Source organism: Notechis scutatus, chromosome 1 (genome assembly GCF_049901735.1).
Source record: "Notechis scutatus isolate UNSWTSFEM ecotype Mainland chromosome 1, rNotScu1.2, whole genome shotgun sequence".
Taxonomy (NCBI): domain Eukaryota; kingdom Metazoa; phylum Chordata; class Lepidosauria; order Squamata; family Elapidae; genus Notechis; species Notechis scutatus.
The window spans coordinates 42,928,008-42,949,971 of NC_142009.1; the positions used below are offsets into that span (position 1 = coordinate 42,928,008).

Below are 21,964 nucleotides of genomic sequence, written 5' to 3' on the forward strand. Positions count from 1 at the left end.
ACAATGCTGGCATAACATTTGCTGCCTATTGCCAATCTGCATGCTGCTACTGCTGCACCAATTCTGAGTCTTGATTTGCGTGTTACACTAATAACATGTATAATTCTGACTCAGTACTGGAATTCCTACATTTTTCCAGGTAGTGGCAAGCAATTTAGGGATGAATCGCTAACTCACACTGAACCCTACTTCCTTCTTTGCTTGTGTAAGGCAAAGGGAGTCTTGCCTACAATAAGTGGGAATACATTTTGAGAGGGCTCCTGCCTTGCCTGTCTAGGCAAAGCTGAAGTTCTGTTACAACTGACCTTTGCTCTTTGTTTGCCAGTACAAGTCATAGTGGATGGCCAACAGTGGGCAGTTGTGCTACCAAAAGTGTAAGAAACCTTGCTGACAAATGGATTGAAATATAATGATTAGTTCTCCTACTTTAATCCTAGGGAAATCAATAGTTTTACTTGTGGTGGCACTTTAGGCTAAGGCTGAGTAGACACTGGCCTAGGGCACCACAACCAAAACCATCTCTCCTTCTAAATCCTTCTAAAAATGCAAGTCTTTGTACTGGTGGGGAAGATGATATGGTCTAGGAGTGCCAAACATCCTTGAGCCAGCACTAGTTTGGGATGTTAGTTCATTTATCATATTAGGAGTTTTGAGAACCCTGTAGTTGGTCTATGGATCCAAACTGAGGATTATTAAATTAATCTGGTCCAACAAACTGTACCACTATTTTTTGTTTGAAGATCCTTCAGCCTTTAAGGACATATTTAAAAGATGCAGCTTCCTCTCCTTTCCAGCCTACAGCAGAAGACAGTTATCTTGAGGATTTATTGATATAGAAATAGGCCACCTTCTCCTCAGACCCAGCCCTGTTACTGAGTGCAAAATGGTGGATATTTTTCCTACAAGTTGAAAAAACCTCTGATGATTACATGTAAACATCTCTACAATAAACTACCGGTATTATTTCCGATGCATATCTATATTTAATCATGGTGTCTATAGGAGAGACAAATATTAATTAGGGTTGTTGTCTTGTTCAAATGAAGAGGAGAAATCTGCTAAATTTTCTCCATTGTAGGTATTCTCCCATTCAGAAATTTTATTTCTATATTTTTGTGTTCCTATAGAGAAAAAGTTATGGATATCAAAATTTGATGCTGTTAGAAAGGGGAGAATACAACTGCAGCTCGGGCAATAAGGCGGCATTTTAAACGTTTTTCAATGTACTGCATTATAATACAAGCAGAAATAGAAAAATCAAAATATTAACAGGGACCTGTAAATAACTTGCAGTATTTTTCCTATTAAGTTACCACTGTAGTTAAAAACTATTAATCCTCTGTTTCAGTTTTTAAGTTCCTTAAAAAAAAGTTATGCTAATTTGCAGCATAATCTCACCCAGAGCCATATATACTGTATGAAATGGGTGACTATATAAATTTGAATAATAAATAATTTAAAATCACAAAAATTTGGAGCCACACCTTTCTGTAATCATTTTTTCTTATCTGGGCCAACAGTTTGAATGTATCATTTTTCTTGGAAAAATGTGTACTGCATTTAAGTATGCTATTCAGTAACCAGAATTATAAAGACTGGGTAAAGTGAGATGCATAGAATTATAGTAAAATTGAGAACTAATTGGAAAAATATCATAACCTGTTCTTAAGCTGTCAGCCATGAATGTGAGCAGAAAGGCTCAGCTGATAACTTATGCTAAGTTGTAACTTGTTTATTGAATAGTCTATGATTGAGTTCACACAACACATTAAATCAAAAACAAATCACACGACAGTTTACATGATTACACTTTATTCTGTATTGCAAATTTCAATCTGACATTAAATTGCAAGTTATTCTTCTTCATTTTATAATGCAGAAATTGAGTTCATCATTGAAATGCGTACTTCAAGAGCCTTTCGGGTTAAGTATGGAAGGAACCGTCCAATAGTCATGCGGGGCAGATTCGTCCCACTCAACATACAGTGGACATCCACCTCTCCTGCTCTGACGTTTGTTGCTTTCTGTGCTCCTGTCCCTCATGGGGTTGAAGAAGGAGACAACAGGTCCCAGATCTCCACCTTCCAGAGCCAGCATACATTAGATATGAAGATTGCTGAAATGACTGAAAAGTAAGGCCAAAATTTGTGTGTGTGTATCTATCTGGAGATAGATGGCTAAATATAGTACAGGTGGTTCTTGATTTATGTCTGTAATTGAGCCCACAATTTCACTCATAAGTTGTGATGGTTATAAAGTAGGTCACCACCCAATTTTATGACCTTTTTAATGGTGGTTGTTCAACAAACCCATTGGCTGGTATGGGGTATTTTTTTGCTGGAGACTGGAAGTAAACATGGCAAAAACGTTGTAAATAGCAGTTATATATGATGTGGGGCACTGCAAACAGCTATAAAGATCCAGGGTAGCACAGTGGTTAGAATGCAGTATTGCAGGCTAATTCTGCCAACTGACAGCAATTTGATTCTCACTGGCTCAAGGTTGAATCAGCTTTCCATCCTTCTGAGGTCGGTAAAATGAGGACGCAGATTATTGGGGGCAAATATGCTGACTTTAATCAACTGCTTAGAGAGGGCTGTAAATAAGTGAAGCAGTATATAAGTCTAAGTGCTATTGCTATAAATGACGGTTGGTTGCTGAGCACCGAAAGTGTGGTCATGTGATTTTAGGGGGGCAGATATCAAAATTTGAATCTAGGTGGCAAACCTTTTTCGGCTCCTGTGCCGATAATTGCGTGGTCGCTCATGTGCTTGCGTGCCAGCACCCAGAAGGCAATGTGTGCTGCCTCCCTGCGCATGTGCGTGAGATCCCCCCACCATGCGCAGCATGTCTCTGCGCCTGCGTGCACGATGCCCCTGCTGTGTGCCATGCATATGCGCATGCGTGCACGATCACACACACCGCCACGCATCTACATGCGATCACCCCTCCATGCACCATGCATCTGTGTGTGTGATCACCCTCCTGCGCTATGCATTGGCACATGCACGCACGACCCCCAGCGCATGCTGTGCATTTCTGCGCATGCGCACGTCTCCATTTCCCCCCTGCCCCCCTACGCATGCGTGCCAGATACCCGACAATCAGCTGTCAGGTGGTGGTGCGCGTGCATGCGCAGTGGGACTCTTCCAGGCGAGCTCTCGGGTGCCGGGGGAAATGGCTCGGTGTGCCACTTCCAGCATGCGTGCCATAGGTTCACCATCACGGATCTAGGTTGTAAATCTGGTTTTGGGGGTCTGCCACAACTTTGAACACTTGCTAAGTGACTGGTCACAAATCAAGGACTATGTGTAAAGAGTTGGAAATTCTATTCTGAATACAGGTAGTCCTCGACTTACAACAGTTTATTTAGTGACCATTCAAAGTTACAACAGCAGTGAAAAAATTGACTTATGACCGTTTTTCACACTTACAAGTGCAGCATTCCCATGGTCACATGATCAAAATTCGGATGCTTGGCAACTGGTTGATATTTATGACAGTGGCAGTGTCCCAGAATCACGGGATCCCCTTCTGACAAGCCAAGTCAATGAGGAAGCCAGATTCACTTAACCATGTTACTAATTTAACAACCACAGTGATTCACTTAACAAATACAGCAAGAAAAATTGTAAAATGGGGCAAAACTCACTTAACAAATTTGTCCCTTGGCAACATACATTCTGGACTCAATATATTGGCTGAACTTCGAGGACTACCTGTCATAAATTTTCTAACAATAAATATAAGAAGATGTTTATCATAATTTCCCATTTCACAATAGAAATCTCACAAGGATTTTATTTATTAAATTATGTGATATGTGTTTTTTTTTCTCAATTCAGTGTTATTTATCACCTTGGTTATAAGAAAGAAGAATTAATTGGTCAGTCCTGGTATTGTCTCCTGCATCCTGAAGATACTGGAAGAGGAGCAGAGATGCATAGAAACCTGAGTGAGTACTGCACCTGGGACAGACCAATATCCTTCGTTGGAATCTGGCGAAGGAGCGATTGCACATTTCTGCTGTATCATAAGTATTTCCAACGAGCAACTTACAGCAGTTTTTACATGGGCCATTAAAAATCCCATTATTCCTAATAATTTATATTATCTGAAGACAGCGGGAACCGTTATTCAATAACATGTTCTTTGTTAACTATTGGACAATGTCCCTTTATTCTGTTCATTATTTTTGTAAACCACCAAGGAAGCACAACTGTTACAAATAAATAATAGCATTTCTGAGTGGGTTACAAATTAAAAGCATGTACATGAGGCCAATAAAATGGTGATAATAGAACAGGTCCTATAAAAACAAAATAAAGCTAGCTGTTAAATGGTACATAATAAAACCAGCAATCTTTCTCAGCCAGTTATCTTCAAGTATATTGGACTCCCATTATATATGGCCAGGATGATCAGCCATACAGCCAGGATTTGGGGTAGTTTAATTCAATCTCAATATTTTGAAGAATTGCTCTAGGCTAGTATTTCTGAAACGCGGAAACTTTAAGATGTGAGGACTTCAACTCCCAGTAGCAAGGCTGAGGAATACTGAGAGCTGAAGTCCCCACATCTTAAAGTTGCCAAGTGTGAAAAACATAGCTCTAGACTACCCTCCAATTGCTTCGTTCATAATCGTTAAGTTTGTAAATATCTGGTTCCCGCTTCCATCCCTGCTATGTCTACCTAGTTGTAAATGTTAAGACCTTCACAACATTTCTCAATTCTGCACATTTGAGGTGATATTGATATTAACAGATTAACAGAGTTTGAAAGGACCTTGTAGGTCATCTAGTCCAACCCCCCCCTCAGCAGGAGACCCTACACCATTTAAGATCTACTTGCTATGTTAGTAACCATCTCAACAGAAATCTGGACATAACAAAATGACAATCTTTCATACAAATTACAAGTCATGCTGTCCAAATAATCTTAGGCATAAATCAGATTCAGTATTTATATGTGGCATTTCTATCATTGGCTTGCCCTAATGAGTTGTAATGATTACAGAAAAAATATGTGAACTGATGTGAGAACTTAGAAAAGGTGTATCTAAATGCTATGTGTCATCACTGCAGTCATACCAAATTCCAATCCAAGTACGTTTTGGAAGTCTTAAAAGATACGTATTTAGGATCCATAGTTAATAAACACCTTTTATAATCCTTGTGAATTTAGAGAAATGGAAGGCATTTCACTTAATCCAGGCTCCTTTCGTCTTTCTTCCCATTGGGTTCATCTTGCTACATTTAGATAGCTTAGCTGGGTATTCATTTTTCATGTTTATAGTTTCAGGGCAGAGCACTGGGAAACATAGTCACGATGTAATCATACGTTTACGCTGCAAGGACCTGAGTTGGGTCTGGGTGCAAGTCACTGCACTGAGGGAGAATGGAAAAGGAAAGCTGATCACTTGCACAAACCACATCCTCAGGTAAAAACATTGACAGCTCAAGTGAAGTTTACGAGTACTTCTGGACCAGGACTGAGTTCACACATTGTTCTAAACCATAATATGGTTTGTTTCATTTGTGGGTTGAATATTGCATAAACTCACCTACTTGTGGTTGAGTTACATATGCCATGTGGACTGCTATTAGATGTTTAGAGTGAAATCGTTGCATCAATCACCTGCATCATAATACCACCCAGTCATTGGCATTCTGTATATCCCCGTAGTTTGCTGAATAACCCACAATTGACTGGTTTCATATATTTGTGTGAAGTCTTAAACCATGATTTACAAAACACAGTAGCTGATACAACTAAGCCATAAATGAACCACATTATGGCTTAGCAAGATGTAGAGACTTGCACACTGTTTGTAAATCATGGTTTTGAGTTGAGCATAAATTATGAATCTGTTAGTTGTGGCTCATTCTAGAATAAGTATAGGATGACAATAATTGAATGACAAGCTAATATATTACTAAAAATTCCCCTCTAGAGCATTTGCTGCTTTCCTGATCCTTTTCATTTTCTCCAGGTCTGCTGGAGGAAGGCATCTGGCAGAAATGAGATGGGTGGTCAAAAGTAATGGGCGAAAAAAGCAATAACTCTGTTGAAGGAAGCAAAGACATCTATGATTTCTGGTCTGCAATCCGTTTATGTCTGCAATGTCTGTTTAGAGACATCTAATCTAACACAGAAGTACATGCTACCACAAATGTCATTATCTGTGTGAAAGATTTTTATATGGAAAGTTTGGATAAAAGTGATATAAGTGATTTTTCTCAAGAGTTTGTAAAAACAGAACAAGCGCTCCCTAAAACAGAGATAAGCATATTAAGCAGTTCTGTCTACCATAGTTCTCCTAATCATACTCTGCATTAAATCTAATATCAAAAAAGCCATTCTTATCAAGAGCTCCATTGCCTATATTAACTGAAAAACTCCTATCAATCTAGTTTGATCTGTGATGACTCCATGGAGAGAGACATAGACAGATACAGGGAGAGAATGAGGAGGAGGGGGAAAGTGAGTGAGTAAGAGAGAGGTCTTATACAAACCATCAGAATGCTTTCTAATGTAGACTATGCTTTCTCAGCCTGATTTTCTTCAGGCGTTTTTAAACTACAGTTTCTAAATCTTCCAGTTAATTGTCCCTACACAATTATAATTGCTGAAGGAACTGTCACATCACATCAAAATCTTTTCTGCAAGTGATGCTTGAATGTAATTTTTAGGCTCCTTATTTTTCTCCTGACACGTTGCTTATGTTTGCAATCTGGATTAGCTCAGTGTTACATTGGTTTTACAAATGGCTTCTTCTGCTTCCTATACTGCATTATTAAAGTTCATAATGACATTTGGGGCTGTGAAAATGCCCTGAAGCTTGTAGTTCAGTTTTCTTACTTATGATAAATAAAAGCTACATTTAGCCTCATTGACCTACATTTAGCCTCTGTGTGATTTCCAGTGATGCTTGACCCCATGGAACTGTTTATATTCTCACAGGGACAAAGAAGCTCTCCACATCCAGAGCCAAGACTCCACACCCAGAGGTGTTTCTCCAGCTTCCTCCAAACGAAGCTATTGTTCTGGAAACACACTGCAGCCGTTGAAGCCAAATGAAGCCAACTTTATCCTTCAAGAGCCAGGTCCAGTCAGGGAAGGGGCACTTGAATATTCTTCTTCTCAACTTCCACCAGAGGCTTCTAATATAAAAATGCTTCCTGCTCCTCTTCAATCTCCATTTCCAATCAGTCTGGCTGTCCCTAGCATGAAGACTGAAGCCGTCAGTGTGGAGTTGTCTCAAGAAACCCAATTTCCTTTTCTTTCTGCTGAAGGGCACGGGTGTCTCTCATGCCCAGAAAGAGAGGATAGACTGACCTCTTGCAACCCTGGTAGTCTCTGCTCGCCAGAATACACATTTTCCTCTGACAGCAGCTTTTCTGTAGATTCTTCTCCTTTATTTGCAGAAAGGCCATCTCTAGGACTGTTTCCAGCAATGAATGTGAGCCCTGATTCAGACAGATGGGCCATCAGTATGCTAGCTGATCAAATCTACTCCCTGGCTGAAGTCTTCTCTCAATACACCAAGCAAAGGTCTCAGGAATCTCTTGGCGTTCCCTGGCCTGGGCACCCTGCTGAGGCTGCCCCTCTAGTGGCAAGACAGGACTTGGGGACTAATGGAGCCATTGACTTTTCAGAAGAAACATCAGTGGATGAAGAAACCATCACCAGTATTTTAAACAACTTCTCAGATCACGATGTCCAGAACCAAGCCAGTTTTGAACAGAGACCAACAGGCCATTTTCACTTAGCAAATACCCAGTTGCAGCTTTCTATGTCCCAGACTCTTGTATCAGAAACAACTCCTTTGTCTTTCTCTGTATCATCTGACTTTGATCTGCCTGATTTCCAGTGGGATGGGAAATTCTATAACATGCATCAGCAAGGTATGGCTCCCCTGTTATCACAGTAGTAGCATTTAAAAAGAATACAATCACTGAAGTAATACGATCCTGCACAGACTAGCATCTATGTTTGACTAGCATCTGATTTGTTTTTTTTAAATGAAATCTACCATGTGTATACTATCTCGCTGTGGGTACACACACACACACCACTGCTTTCTTTTAGGGTAAACAATATTATGCAAAAATGAAGAAAAAGAATATGTGATAGTAAGTCAAAGAAGTTAACAGTTATAAGAGAAGAAAAAGAATGGGGAACAGAACTTATCAATTATTCAGTGAAGATTTCTACATTTTTACACATTCTCAACCATCAACATGACACTGGTTCATACCTTTTTAAATGCTCGTACTTTCACTCTTAATCACTTCAAAACTTTCCTGCAGTTCTGTTCCACAAATTCAGATTATCTTCATTCAGATTACTACATTATTTCCCTTTTACAAGTAACACAGTATATTTTTTTTCATTTCATTAACTCATGCTCTTTATCATTTTGTCTTACATCCCAAATCAGTCTTCCTTATGCCATAGTCTTCACCACGTAGACCCATAGATGTTGATTTTTACTGCCCATCATAGACTCTTGATTAATAGAGTCTATCATATAATGCTTTTAATAAGATAACATGCAGATTAAGTTTCCAGACTTAATCATACCCATTTCACATTGAACATTCCCTGCTCATCGTAAGAACAGTTTGTTTGTTTTTAATTATTTACTTGTGTCTGACACTTGGTGACTCTATAGCAGGGGTGGGCAAACTACGGCCCGCGGGCCACATCCGGCCCATTGGTCTGTCCAATGCGGCCCGCCCTGAAAAAAATTGCTGCCAGTGGTCTGTCCAATCCGGCCCGCCCCTGAAAAAAAATCGCTGGGCGTGGCGTATTGCCCTGTGCCGCGTGGCCCCCAAAGCTGCAAAACAGTGCGGAGCGATCTAGGGTAGGAAAGAAAAGAAATTTGCAAAGGCCTCGGCTGGGAGTTCGAAATCACCTTCGAGTGCGACCTCTCCGAAGGTGAGTCCCCGCCGATCCCCCTTTTTTTCCGGGGCTTCCAGGCTTAAACTTTGCAAAGGCAAAGCTTGCAGGCTGGAGCGTCGTCCCGCCGAGGAGCGGGAAGGGTTCCACCTGGCGGGCGGGGCGGGCTGCTTGGAGCCACCTAAAGCTAGGCCGCTGCTAGTGGAGCCTTGCCCTGCCTTGGTGCCCGTTTCCCGGCTCGGCGGTCCTGCTCGGGCGGTGTGGTAATATAACCTATTAATCATTTTATCATTTTCTGTAAGGCCTTTGTATAACTAGCAGTAAGTCTAGGAAGATGTGGGCATTCTTGGTGGGGGTAGGAGTATCTTTGCTCAGAGTGCCTCATTCTGTTTTGATTCTGCCAGTTTAGAAGGAATAGGAAAATGGGTGAAAGTTCAAGGTACAAGATACACAGTTGTGCTTTCTCATGGGACTTTCCAAACTTTCCCATGAGACTGTCCGTGGCTGCATGATCTCATCCTAGCAAGGTAACATCTGGGACTTTCCAAGATTGTGTGTTCTCATGCTGGTGAAGTAATCTCCTGTTGAGGTCATTGTTTTCTGAATATGCATACTGTATATTTTGCTTGTGTTTTTCTCAATAAATACTGCTACCTGAGTTCTCTCAGGGTTGGCATTTTTCTCAGAGACAGTTCCCTGTGTCTCATTTCAATGTCAAACCACCATAAATGGTGACCCCGACGTGATAGCTTGGAAGGCTATACGTTTCCCGCATCCTATACTCATCGTCGCGGACGTCCGACTGGGCCCTCATCTTCTTCGCTGGACGAAGATAGATTCTTTCGTGAGTATGGGGGAGATCTCTCGAAGGCTCAGAAAGAGCACATCAGGGAATTGAGAGGGATCATTGGGAATAGTTTTGGGTTTGGAATTGGCAGTAGGGGTTGTGCTGTAGGAAAGAAAGAAATTGAGGACTTACTACAGTATGTTTGGAAAAATATTAAGTCATATCCGGAGGGAGGTAGTATTAAAGTAGAGTCCTGGAAAAAGATAGGGAAATTTTTGCACGAGGAACCTCGTGCCCTTCTTCAATTTTGTTAACCTGGAGAGTGATTATGGATGCATTAGCTACTTATGAACAACCGCTCCTATCACCCCCGAAGAAGGTTTGCCGCTTTACCATGCGGTACGTTTGTTGCCGCCGACGCACCTCCAGATAAATCTGGGGAACTGTCTGGCGCTAGAAATACTTTGTCAGAAGATAAGAGTTTACCTTTAAGGGTTCAGGTGGATGCAGTTACTGCAGCTATTCAAGAAGCAAAGAATAGAGGGGAATTATCAGGAGATGATTTGGTGGAGTTTGGAGTAGAAGTTCAACTTAATCCAGTAGAAATTGTCATGGATGCTGCATTAAATCCAGCAGCGGGAGTGGAAGCCTTTACAGCTCAGAATTTTGAGGGAAGTTAAGCAAGCAGCAAAAGAATATGGTGTTAGAACGCCATATACTCAGGCATTGTTAGAAGCAGTTGGTTATGGAAATAAAATGATTCCAGCTGACTGGAAAGCTCTGTTGAATATGATTTTAACTCCAGCTCAATATTTGGTGTTAGATCAGAAATGGAGACAGCTGGCAGTCCAGAGGGGAACAGCAAATGTTACCCCAGATCAGCTTTATGGAGCTGGTAATTTTACAACAGTGGAACAACAGAGAGATGGTATGCCTGAGGAAGGGTTCATTCTTCTCCCACAAATAATTTTTCAAGCCATAGGGTCTCTCCCTGACGGCGAAGGTGGTGAGAAGACCTTTACTAACATCAAACAAGGGAACAATGAACCCTATGAAAATTTCATTAGCAGACTGAAATTGGCTATTGAAAGACAAATTGATAATCAATTCGCCCAGAAAGAGTTGCTTTTAAGTTAGCAGTAGAACAAGCTAACACAGATTGCAAAAGATTTTAAATCCACTGGTAGCAAGTGGAGAGCGAGAAATCGCGGATTTGATTAATGCATGTAGAAAGGTAGGGAGTCAGTCTTTTAACATGGAGACTTTAGCTCTGGCTTTACAAACAGGACATGCTCAAAAGGGGAATTGTTTCAATTGTGGGAAGCCTGGACATTTTAAAGCGCAATGTCGGGCTCCTGGAGGAGGTCAAAGTCAGCAGTATAAGAGATCAATGGGACAGGGTGTTCGTCCTAAATCAGTGTGCCCAAAATGTAAGAAAGGATATCATTGGGCATATCAGATGCTCCTACAGTTTTTACTGATGGAGGGAAAGTTTTGGTGCTTGTGTTTGGAAAGATAAATCTGGAATTTGGCATACAAAAGTGACTTCCAGAGCAGAAGTCTGCCCAGCAGGCAGAACTTGCTGCTGTAGTTTTGGCTTTTCAAAATTTTCACAATCAGGATTTTAATTTAATAGTGGATTCATTGTATGTGTATAATTTGTTACCCTTTGTAGCAGGTTCTTATTTGTCTCCTGGAATATCACCTGATATTTTAAGATTGCTTTTGCTGTTACAAGGATGTTTGGAGCAGCGTGTGAATGTGTGTTTTGTTGCTCATATTCGTAGTCATAGTAATTTGCCTGGAATTTTATCACAAGGTAATGCCAAAGCTGACAGTGCTGTAACTTCAGTCCTCACTGTTCAGCCATGGGACAGTCATAGTTATTTTCATCAAAACGCTAAAGCATTGGCACAGCAATTTAAACTTACTACTGCAGAAGCTGCTGCCATAATTCAACAATGTCCAACTTGTTCAAAGCAGGGCACGAATATCCCTATGGGAGTTAACCCCAGAGGGTTGAAACCTTCAATGATTTGTCAAATGGATGTTACTCAATAATCCACCATTTGCGCCCTGGAAATATATACATGTAACTGTGGATACTTACTCAGGATTTTTAATGGCTACCCTCAAAGAGGTGAGATGGTTAAACATGTCATCAATCATTGCATTAAGACTTTTTCAGTTGCTGGTACACCTAAACAATGGTCTGTGGAATACAATTCTACTGGGCAAGCTATTGTAGAACGTCATAATTCCACGCTCAAGACCATGTTGACTAAATTAAATAAAAAGGAGGAAGCTCCTGGGGCTTCCGCGATTCAAGATCAATTAAATCTAGCTTTATATACTTTAAATTTTTAAATTTGTCTGGTAACCCCTGCGGCGCGGCCAGCAGGCATTTTTCTTCTCCTTCTACAGATGCGGTGAGACCTCGGGTGTTGGTGCGGTTCCTTCCAGATCCGGCATGGGTTCCTGCTGAGCTGATAACGTGGGGACGTGGTTATGCAGCAGTTGAACATCTTGGTCAAATTCGTTGGGTTCCTGGTCGGTGTGTTCGGCCTGATCATTCGCAGGCACCTGTGAAGGAAGTTTCGAGGAGCAGGATGGCGCATCTGTGGTTCCTGATCCTGCTGATTCTGCCTAATCTGTCCTGGGCTGCTCGGGTGCGGAGAGAGCAGCGACAGTATGTTCAGCGTGCCGGAGATTTGGGCGATGATTTGTGGATAGATAATAATTACATTAAAGATTTGCGCACAACTGCCAAAAACTTGAACATCACCAATTGTTGGTTGTGTATGCACCTTCCTGGGAGAGTGGGAGAAGGACTGACTCTACATGGAGTTCCATTTAATCGGTCTACTTTGCAGATCGGAAAGCATAACATTTCATATGCCATGAACTTCACGGTCAAGGTGAAGACTGCACTGCAGTCTCCAGCACATTTATGTTTCCAAAACATTACAAACTCACAATTCTTGGGGAATCATAGTGTCTGCAATTACACTATTAAGTGGACAAATGGTTCAGAGAACAACATAACTTGGGTAAATGGGAAAAATGAGTCTGACGCATTTGGCCAGTATCAATATCTAGACATGAAACAGCTGATGCAAGCGGCAAGTCAACAAGGTTATGTACAGCTGGAAGGGTTTTGGTTTTTATGCGGACTGTGGGCTTATCGACAAATCCCTGCAAATTGGTCAGGGACATGTACTTTGGGGTTTGTCATTCCGGTTATCTATAAGTTAGATACATTACCTCCTGAGGTTCGGATCCGAAATCGTCGGAATTGGATTCGGTCTAACCATGGGAGGTAATCTGTGGACACAAATTTCTCGAGGTCTTATCCCGCCTTTGGGAATTGCTATGAACTATAGAGATATTCATATTTTAAATAATTTTACTGTTGCTATGTTTAATGATACTATAAAGAATATTAAGATGATTAATGTAGAAATGTCTGAAATTCGTACAGTTACTTTGCAAAATCGATATGCTTTAGATATTATGTTAGCTGCTCAAGGAGGAGTTTGTGCTTTAATTCATTCACATTGTTGTGTTTTTATACATAATTATGAGCCAAACATTACAAAGACTGTTCAGGACATGGAAGATCGCATTGCTCAGCATCAATCTGGAGCTGATGGGTTTAATGCATCATTCTGGGACAGTCTGTGGTCCTGGCTTCCTGATGGATCATGGTTTCGCTCCTTATTGCAAGGGGTTGTTATTATTATTGCTATATGTATCTTATTATGTTGTTTTATTCAATGTATTCCTAATCTATTACAAATGTGTACCTCAGTCTTCCGTGCGTGTGGGATCAGGTCATGAGGGAACTGTGTACTATGCCACTAAAACACCCCCTATCTTTGAATAAATAAAAAGGAGGGAATGTGGTAATATAACCTATTAATCATTTTATCATTTTCTGTAAGGCCTTTGTATAACTAGCAGTAAGTCTAGGAAGATGTGGGCATTCTTGGTGGGGGTAGGAGTATCTTTGCTCAGAGTGCCTCATTCTGTTTTGATTCTGCCAGTTTAGAAGGAATAGGAAAATGGGTGAAAGTTCAAGGTACAAGATACACAGTTGTGCTTTCTCATGGGACTTTCCAAACTTTCCCATGAGACTGTCCGTGGCTGCATGATCTCATCCTAGCAAGGTAACATCTGGGACTTTCCAAGATTGTGTGTTCTCATGCTGGTGAAGTAATCTCCTGTTGAGGTCATTGTTTTCTGAATATGCATACTGTATATTTTGCTTGTGTTTTTCTCAATAAATACTGCTACCTGAGTTCTCTCAGGGTTGGCATTTTTCTCAGAGACAGTTCCCTGTGTCTCATTTCAATGTCAAACCACCATAGGGCGGCACTTTAAAAGCCTGCTCCCAGCACCCGAGCAACTTCCCAGCAACTTTCGCCGTTTTAACTCGTGGCGCGCGCCTGGCCCCGAGCCATGCGGCGGAGGGGAAGCCAGGCGGGCGGGCAGGTGGGCTGCTTGGAGGAGGCGACCCAGCGGCGCTCCGGGCTTCCCCTCCACCATGCGGCTCGGGCGAGCGTGAGCGCCCGCGAGTTAAAAAGCCGAAAGTTGCTGGGAAGTTGCTCGGTTTTCCAGGGCTTCCAGGGCTTTGCAAAGGCAAAGTTTGCAGGCTGGAGCGTCTTCCCGCCGAGGAGCGGGAAGGGTTCGCCCAGCGGGTGGGGCGGGCTGCTTGGAGCGGGCTGCCGTGGCTCGAGGCGGGCGCGGCGCCCGCGAGTTAAAACGAAGCCGAAAGTTGCTGGGAAGTTGCTTGGTTTTCCGGGCTTCCAGGGCTTTGCAAAGGCAAAGTTTGCAGGCTGGAGCGTCTTCCCGCCGAGGAGCGGGAAGGGTTCCGCCCGGCGGGTGGGGCGGGCTGCTTGGAGCGGGCTGCTGTGCGGCTCGGGCGAAACGCGAACGCCCGCGAGTTAAAAGGAAGCCGAAAGTTGCTGGGAAGTTGCTCGGATTTCCGGGCTTCAGGCTTAAACTTTGCTCGGCCGGCACTTTAAAAGCCTGCTCCCAGCACCCGAGCAACTTCCCAGCAACTTTTGGCTTCCTTTAACTCGCGGGCGCTCACGCCTGGCCCCGAGCCGTGCAGCGGAAGGGAAGCCCGGCGGGCGGGCTGCTTGGAGGAGGCTCCGGGCTTCCCCTCCGCCAGGCACGGCGCCCCGCGAGTTAAACGAACGCGAAAGTTGCTGGGAAGTTGCTCGGGTTTCCGGGCTTCCAGGGCTTTGCAAAGGCAAAGTTTGCAGGCTGGAGCATCTTCCGCCGAGGAGCAGGAAGGGTTCCGCCTGGTGGGTGGGCGGGCTGCTTAAACTTTGCTCGGGCGGCACTTTAAAAGCCTGCTCCCAGCACCCAAGCAACTTCCCAGCAACTTTTGGCTTCCTTTTAACTCGCGGGCGCCGCGCCTGTCCCCGAGCCGTGCAGCGGAAGGGAAGCCCGGCGGGCGGGCTGCTTGGAGGAGGCTCCGGGCTTCCCTCCGCCAGGCACGGCGCCAGCGAGTTAAAACGAAGCCGAAAGTTGCTGGGAAGTTGCTCGGGTTTCCGGGCTTCCAGGGCTTTGCAAAGGCAAAGTTTGCAGGCTGGAGCGCTTCCCACCGAGGAGCAGGAAGGGTTCCGCCTGGTGGGCGGGCGGGCTGCTTAAACTTTGCTCGGGCGGCATTTTAAAAGCCTGCTCCCAGCACCCGAGCAACTTCCCAGCAACTTTCGGCTTCCTTTTAACTCGCGGGCGCCGCGCCTGTCCCCGAGCCGCGCGGCAGAGGGAAGCCCGGCGGGCAGGCGGGCTGCTTGGAGGAGGCGACCGGCGGTGCTCCGGCAGCAGCAACAGGCAGTTTCGCCCGGCTCCACTCAGGTGTCCGGCTGGGGCTGTCAGGAGTTGCTACCGCCGGCGCAGCTTCGTGCGGCTCCAGTCCCGCGTTGCCTTGGGAAGGAAAAGGCAAAACCAGGAGCCGCTGAGCCTGAGCCTCCGGTGCCGCTGCTCCCGTTGCAAAACACCGCCGCGGCTCTTCCTTTTGCCTTTCCCTTCCTGAGGCAATGCGGGACTGGAGCAGCGAGCCGCGCCGGCGGTAGCAACTCCTGACTCAGGGGCCTCCGAGGGAGGGAAGGAGGAGAAGAGGGGGAAGGGGGGTGATTCCCAAAAATCTTGTGCTGACCCGGCCCGTCTGTCAAATTTTTAAAAAGTCAATGCGGCCCCCGAGCCAAAAAGTTTGCCCACCCCTGCTCTATAGGCAAGTGTTCTCCATGCTATCTTGTCAAGCACAGCTTCTTTCAATTGTTATATGTTCAACTTTGTATCAGATTTGATGTTATGAAGCCAGCATGTTGTTTCCTTGCCCCTTCTTTGTCCACTAACTATTCCTAAGCATCTCTAATGAATTTGCATGCATAACATGGCCAATATACTTTAATAATACCATAAGAATACCGTAAAAACAGTATTGGGCAATTTTGGTCTATTTAGCACAAACATGTTCACATTACTTTAAGCAAGAGGGATCTCTGTTCTAAGCACTATCTTACAAGTGAACACACTGTTGCCTGTATCTTATGATGTAGGGGTCATATACAGTATAAATAATGCACATCCAGGATTCTCCCCCATTCTTGGAGAAGACATTGTAGCTATATGCTGTCAAACAATCACTGTGGTCTGTAAATCATGGTTTATTTCAGGAAATGGGCAACCTGAAGCCTAAGGTTGCAGGCAGCTCATGAGTTCACCCCCAACTTTTTTCTTTTTCTTTTGCATTCCTTGGAACAATTTACGAACACGGTGGCCAAAACCTGGTATCATTTCAGGCATTTTACAGAATAAAATTCAAACATTAAAGTCCAACGTAGGGTTAATATAATTTATAAGCAAGCAAAACCTTGAAATTTCCCCTCCCAGAATCCTATATCTGTTTATTTTGTACAAGTCACAATTCTGCAGATATATTTATAAAGCCAGTTTCAGGTGGATTATTTATCTCACCCAGCAACCTGTCACTTTCATTTGCCTGAAAATCTGATAAGATCCAAACGAGGAGAAGTAAGGATAGAATTATTCTAACTGGTTATGATATAAACTACCCAGTCTTTGGATTGGGTAGTGTATAAACGTGTGAAAATAAAGGTATATGTATATTGAAAAAGAGATTTCTCCCCCATTCTTGGAGAAAGACAATTGTAGCTACATGCTGTCAAATAAAACATTGCTTATGTTTGTTAGATGACACTTCTGGAAAGAACACAGTGGGCCCTGAACTGAGAGGATTTGCCATGGTACTTCACTGCAGCAAAACTCATAACAGCTTATGACAGGTTAAAACTCTGCCAGTATATTCTCCCTGTAAGATTTCGTTGCAAGCAAGTTGCATCTTTGGTCATGCAGGGTTGATTTTTAGAAATAGGAGAAATCAGTGTTTTGCTGAAAGAATGCCTCTAAGATATGCCTGAGAAGAAATTAGGGACTCATAGGAATACAGGTAGTCCTCAATTTACAACAGTTCATTTGAAGTTACAACGGCACTGAAAAAAGTGACTTATAACCATTCTTCATACTTATATGAAGAAGAAAAGTGACTTATGACCATTGCAGCATCCCCCTGGTCATGTGATTTACATTTGGATGCTTGACAACTGATTCCTATTTATGGCAGCTGCCGTGTCCTTGGGTCATGTGATCCCATTTTGCAACCTTATGGCAAGCAAAGTCAATGAGGAAGCCAGATTCACTTAACAATGGTGTTACTAATGAAACCACCACAGAGGTAACACTTAAGAAATGTGGCAAGACACGTCTTAACATGGGGGGGAGGGGACTCAACGAAATGTCTCACTTAGCAACATAAATTTTGGGCTCAATTGGGGTGGTAAGTCGAGGACGAGCTGTATTCCCCCCCCCCCAAATCACGTTCCCAACCTCAGATTCGAAGGGGAAGAAAAAAATCTGTGGACTGAACAAGCTGCCTTTTCCTATTCTTCTTCCACTCCACAGGGGTCCGGTCGGAGGAAGCTGCCCCCTTCTCTTGAGACCCTTCGGCGGGGTCAAGCCCCCCAAAACCAGCGGGGGGGGGGGCCCCCTTTTTTTTTGTTTTTAGGGGGGGGGGGGGGGGCGCCCCCCCGGGGGCGGGGACCCCGGGCCCGGGGCAAGGATGGAAGGGAACTGGCCTCAAATCAAGCCACTGGTAGCCGAACTAGCCGAATGACTGTGCTGTGTATGCCTGCGGAGAGCAAACCGAAATGACTGTGGCTTAACTATTGCCGAGAGCGGAGTTTGTTGCGGGGTGGGGGGGGGGTGAGGGAGCGGGCTGGCCCAGTTGTTTGTAAATAAAGGCGTTGTTGGAAAACTTTCCCAAGCTCTCTCTGTTTGCCCCGGTGACGTCAAGAGGAAGGCGGGGTGGATCCGGGGTAGGTTGCTTCTCTTCGGAAAACTCCTCCCGCCCTCCCCATCCGGAATTGTGGTTTCCAAGGAGCGCATGCGCAATTGGCTGACTCACAGGCCTCCCGCTCTTTGTGACTTCCGCGAGTGTGCAGCCTCCCCCCGCCTCCTGCCGTGCCGTTGCCAAGAAACGGAAAGGAGCTGTGGCGGCGTGACCTACCGGCAGGCTGGAGTAGATCGTGGAGGCAGGCCGGGGAGAGGGACGGAGTGTATGTTCGTGTGGGCATCAGCGTGGGCAGCCCGTCACAGGCAGGTAGAACTCGTGTTTAACAGCGCACACCCCTCCCCCCCCCCAAAATGTTCGCATATCCTTTCCTAGAGTCTGCCTCTTCCGGTGGATGCTTAACTCCTCTCGAATGGGTATCACTCGTCTAACATTTGAGGCATGCAAAATTGGCTGCCTGATAGGAATTGATTGATACTTTGGACAAGGAATAATGGATGGAAACTGAACCAGGAGAGATTCAACCTGGAAATAAGGAGAAATTTTCTGACAGTGAGACCAACCAACCAATAAAACAGCTTGCCTTCGGAAGTTGTGGGAGCTTCCTCACTGGAGGCTTTCAAGAAGAGATTGGACTGCCATTTGTCAGAAATGGTGTAGGGTCTCCTGCTTGGGTGGGGGGTTGGACTAGATGACCTACAAGACCCCTTCCAACTCTTGTTAATCTGTTAAAGCTTCTAAGTTCAAAGGCAATACTGTATGCCTTTGCGTTCTGGATAATAGGGAAATAACAATTGCTGGTGGTTTCATAAGGGTGAAACCATAAAATATTTTTAAAATTCTCTTGAAATACTGCATTGTTTCATACACCAGACTTTTAACTTATAGTAGATATTTCTTCTATAAGTCTGAAATGTTCTTAACTGATTAAAAAAAACTCTCCTCTACATGAAACCAATAATGAAGGCTTGTCTGTGTTTCTAGGGTTCATTGATAACACATTCCATTACAATTTTAGTGAAGCAGTGGCCTGTCTACCCATTTGTTCCATCCATCTAATAGAATCACAACGAGGAAATCAACATTATGTGAACAATATGAAAAGGGGGCCTTTTGTAATCATAGCTCCTACATGTTAGAAAAATTCCATCAATGACAAACTGCCATGTTTTTATAGGCACTAACTCTTAAGGCCTTGCATGCCAGAGTCCCAAGTCACATTTAAAATTAATGTTTGTGTTGAAATATGCACACTTAATTTTATCTGGCAGAAACAGCACTTTAAACTTCAAGACACCTCTTTCTGTTATAATGGGGAAAGCAATTTTGTGCTAATCTATATGTTTTAGACTTCAGGTCTTTTTAGTTCCAGCTAGTAAAGGATTGTAGAAGTTGTAGTCCAAAACATCTGAATGATGCCAACCTGCTTGCCTTGTTTTGCCTGCTTAAAGCATATCTCTTGGAACCTGGTATGAGACATCAGTGTAAATGGCTGGGTGCTCCTGCTATCCTGCTTCATCTCTGAGAAATTAAATAAGAGGCTTATACACCATATCTCCATCAAAATCAGTCCTACAGCAAATTGCAGAAAAGTCTAACCTGCTTCCATCCCAGAAGCAATACGTGAACAGTAAAGTCAATCTACTTGATATAGTTTTACCAAATTATAACATTTTGCTAAAGCACTCTGAAATAAAACACAATGACCTGTTGATATTTTTTTTCATTAATTAACTCTTGTATCTAATAATTGGCAGTATCCTGCTCTTGAATATTGACAAAACCTCTTACATCAATAGACTAGTCTTAGATTTGTCTTGTTAACATTGAATTACTTTGAAACTGTGCAATTAATGCATTTTTAGTAGCAAGTCAAAGGGATCAGATCAGGAAATAAACTACTGGATTTTACATGTTAGATTTTTTTCCCTTACAGAACTAAAGTTCTTGTTCAGAGCACAGTTTTGTGCTTGCTTAATTTTACTAAATACCAGCTTTGGTAAGATGGTCCCACTTCCTACAATACCATTGTGAGAAATACATTATTGCTCTTGTGTTAATTATGAATTAGATTTTGAAACTTGCCTAGAGAAACATATGGTAATAGCTTAGGAAGGATTCATGGAGCTAGAAAAAGGACAGGGCTTGTTTTTTGGATCTTTTTATTTATAATTTCCTTTCCTTATTTCACTGAAATTAATGCTAAAAGGAATGATTAAATCACTTGATGTAAGTACTCTGGGTTCCTACAATTTTTTCTTGAACAGCTGAACATTATATATGTATAAAATGTATCATACATGTATAAAACTTACCTATTCAAGATCATCAGACTACTTTCTGGCTCTAGCAAGTAAGTTTACTTGGTGAACATTGAATTGAATTTAGGTTCTCTCAGTTAAGGGAACTCCGGAAGAATTGAACAAGCTATTTCTTTGACACTCACATTGGTTACTTCATAAAAGGTATCTTCATTATATCTTTTCAGTTTAGAACAGGGGTAGTCAACCTTTTTATACCTACCGCCCACTTTTGTATCTCTGTTAGTAGTAAAATTTTCTCGAACCACCCACCGGTTCCATAGTCATGGTGATTTATAAAGTAGAAGACAAAACCCCTACCACCCACCATGAAAGCTGGAACGCCCACTAGTGGGCGGTAGGGACCAGGTTGACTACCACTGGTTTAAAACATAATTTCAGTTTTGTAATGTTTCAAATAGCAGGTGGCATCCATACTTGAAATATAATGTATAGGAATCTGCTAGATGTTTCTGTGATGATATATAATAGATTAAAAGAGAAAGATACCTGTGTTCTTTATTGAAGAATCCTAATACCACAGGTCTTTCCTTAGATAAGGAAATATGTACATGAGGCTGGGCAAATAATTGAACAGGATATTTTTTTCCACAAGTGAAGCAACTTTTATATCTGCTCTTCAAAACAGCCATTTCATTAGCTATTCTGATGGAAGTGTCTTCTGGGCATGCACATGAATAACTCAGAAGATCTTAGAAGGGCTTCTTAAGTAATTGCAGTGATGCTTTGAACAACTGTAGTGGGTTCTTACTGTTTCAGGAGCAGATCCAGAAGGGCACTTCACAAGCAAAGTATGTTATCAAATGAGCACAGTGCCATAATTCCTTCCCAGTTTATAAGCTCCTAGTTTATTAACTCTTTTAATGTGGCTATTTTTCATCTGGGAATGTGCATAAGATTATTTCAAATGGAGAAATATAATTAGACAGCTAATCCCATTTTCTATTATTGAATTATAATGAAACAAAGGCTAATATAAATTTATTTCTTACTTGAACTAGTGAGTTGACACATACAAAAGTACCAGAAGCCTTATGAAACAGCTGCATGAGAATAAAGCTGGGGGCCAGCCCCGTAAGAAGAATTCCTCCTCTGGTAAGAACAGTAGGACGCCAACAGTACAGGCTCCAGATGACAGTGGGCAGATCGGTATCTTAAATCGAACACTCTTGGCCCAAAAACGATCTCTACAAGGTTTGAGCAGCATGGGAGGTGGTACTGCAGGAAGTGCCGATGATGCCAAAAGACCAAAGCTCTTGCCCGAAGTGAATTCACCTAGCCAAGAATCTGAAGAGGAGTCAGATGACAGCGATTATGAGAGAGTGGAGAGTGATAATGATGCCAGTGATACTACAGAAAGCAGTGAAGATGATGGGGATGAAACTGAAAGTGATGCATCAGAAAGTGGCAATGAAGACCCTGAAGAAACTGCAGACCAGCTTTCAAGGCCTGATTTAACAAAAGGTAAATGTTGATGCCTAGAAAAATGCAATAAATTGTGCATCTCTGTGTCACTGATCAGCAGTTCTGAGCTTTTCTTTCTTCTAAACAATCTTGGGATCGTGTCAG

At 42.9% G+C, this 21,964-nt stretch overlaps 2 protein-coding genes and 1 long non-coding RNA gene across 5 annotated transcripts in view; 2 read left to right on the forward strand and 1 right to left on the reverse strand.

The window, feature by feature from the left end:
* Positions 1 to 17,766, forward strand: part of LOC113422831 (neuronal PAS domain-containing protein 4-like) — a 32,918-nt gene extending 15,152 nt beyond the window's left edge. The window contains exons 6-10 of one of the 2 annotated variants that reach the window (XR_015749080.1): positions 1,880 to 2,132; positions 3,846 to 3,955; positions 5,296 to 5,440; positions 6,964 to 8,682; positions 15,941 to 16,807. Coding sequence is in view for 1 of the 2 variants with exons in the window: in XM_087962396.1 (XP_087818522.1) it covers positions 1,880 to 2,132; positions 3,846 to 3,955; positions 5,296 to 5,440; positions 6,964 to 7,907; positions 17,687 to 17,721 (1,487 nt within the window). In the remaining variant the exon portion in view is untranslated. Of the gene's footprint in view, positions 1 to 1,879; positions 2,133 to 3,845; positions 3,956 to 5,295; positions 5,441 to 6,963; positions 8,683 to 15,940; positions 16,808 to 17,686 lie in introns of those variants that run through there. The other variant, XM_087962396.1, reaches the window with a different exon arrangement.
* LOC148132764 (uncharacterized) lies at positions 1,796 to 18,422 on the reverse strand. Its single transcript, XR_015749086.1, has 2 exons — positions 18,291 to 18,422; positions 1,796 to 2,125 (listed from the first exon to the last, which is right to left on the reverse strand). It is a non-coding gene; the product is annotated as an uncharacterized LOC148132764 (long non-coding RNA).
* Positions 18,152 to 21,964, forward strand: part of RRP36 (ribosomal RNA processing 36) — a 47,329-nt gene continuing 43,516 nt past the window's right edge. Inside the window, exons 1-2 of one of the 2 annotated variants that reach the window (XM_026683989.2) lie at positions 18,152 to 18,383; positions 21,397 to 21,859. In XM_026683989.2, the coding sequence (XP_026539774.1) occupies positions 21,430 to 21,859 (430 nt within the window). In that variant the 5' untranslated portion in view covers positions 18,152 to 18,383; positions 21,397 to 21,429. The remainder of the gene's footprint in view (positions 18,384 to 21,396; positions 21,860 to 21,964) is intronic. The other variant, XM_087962414.1, reaches the window with a different exon arrangement.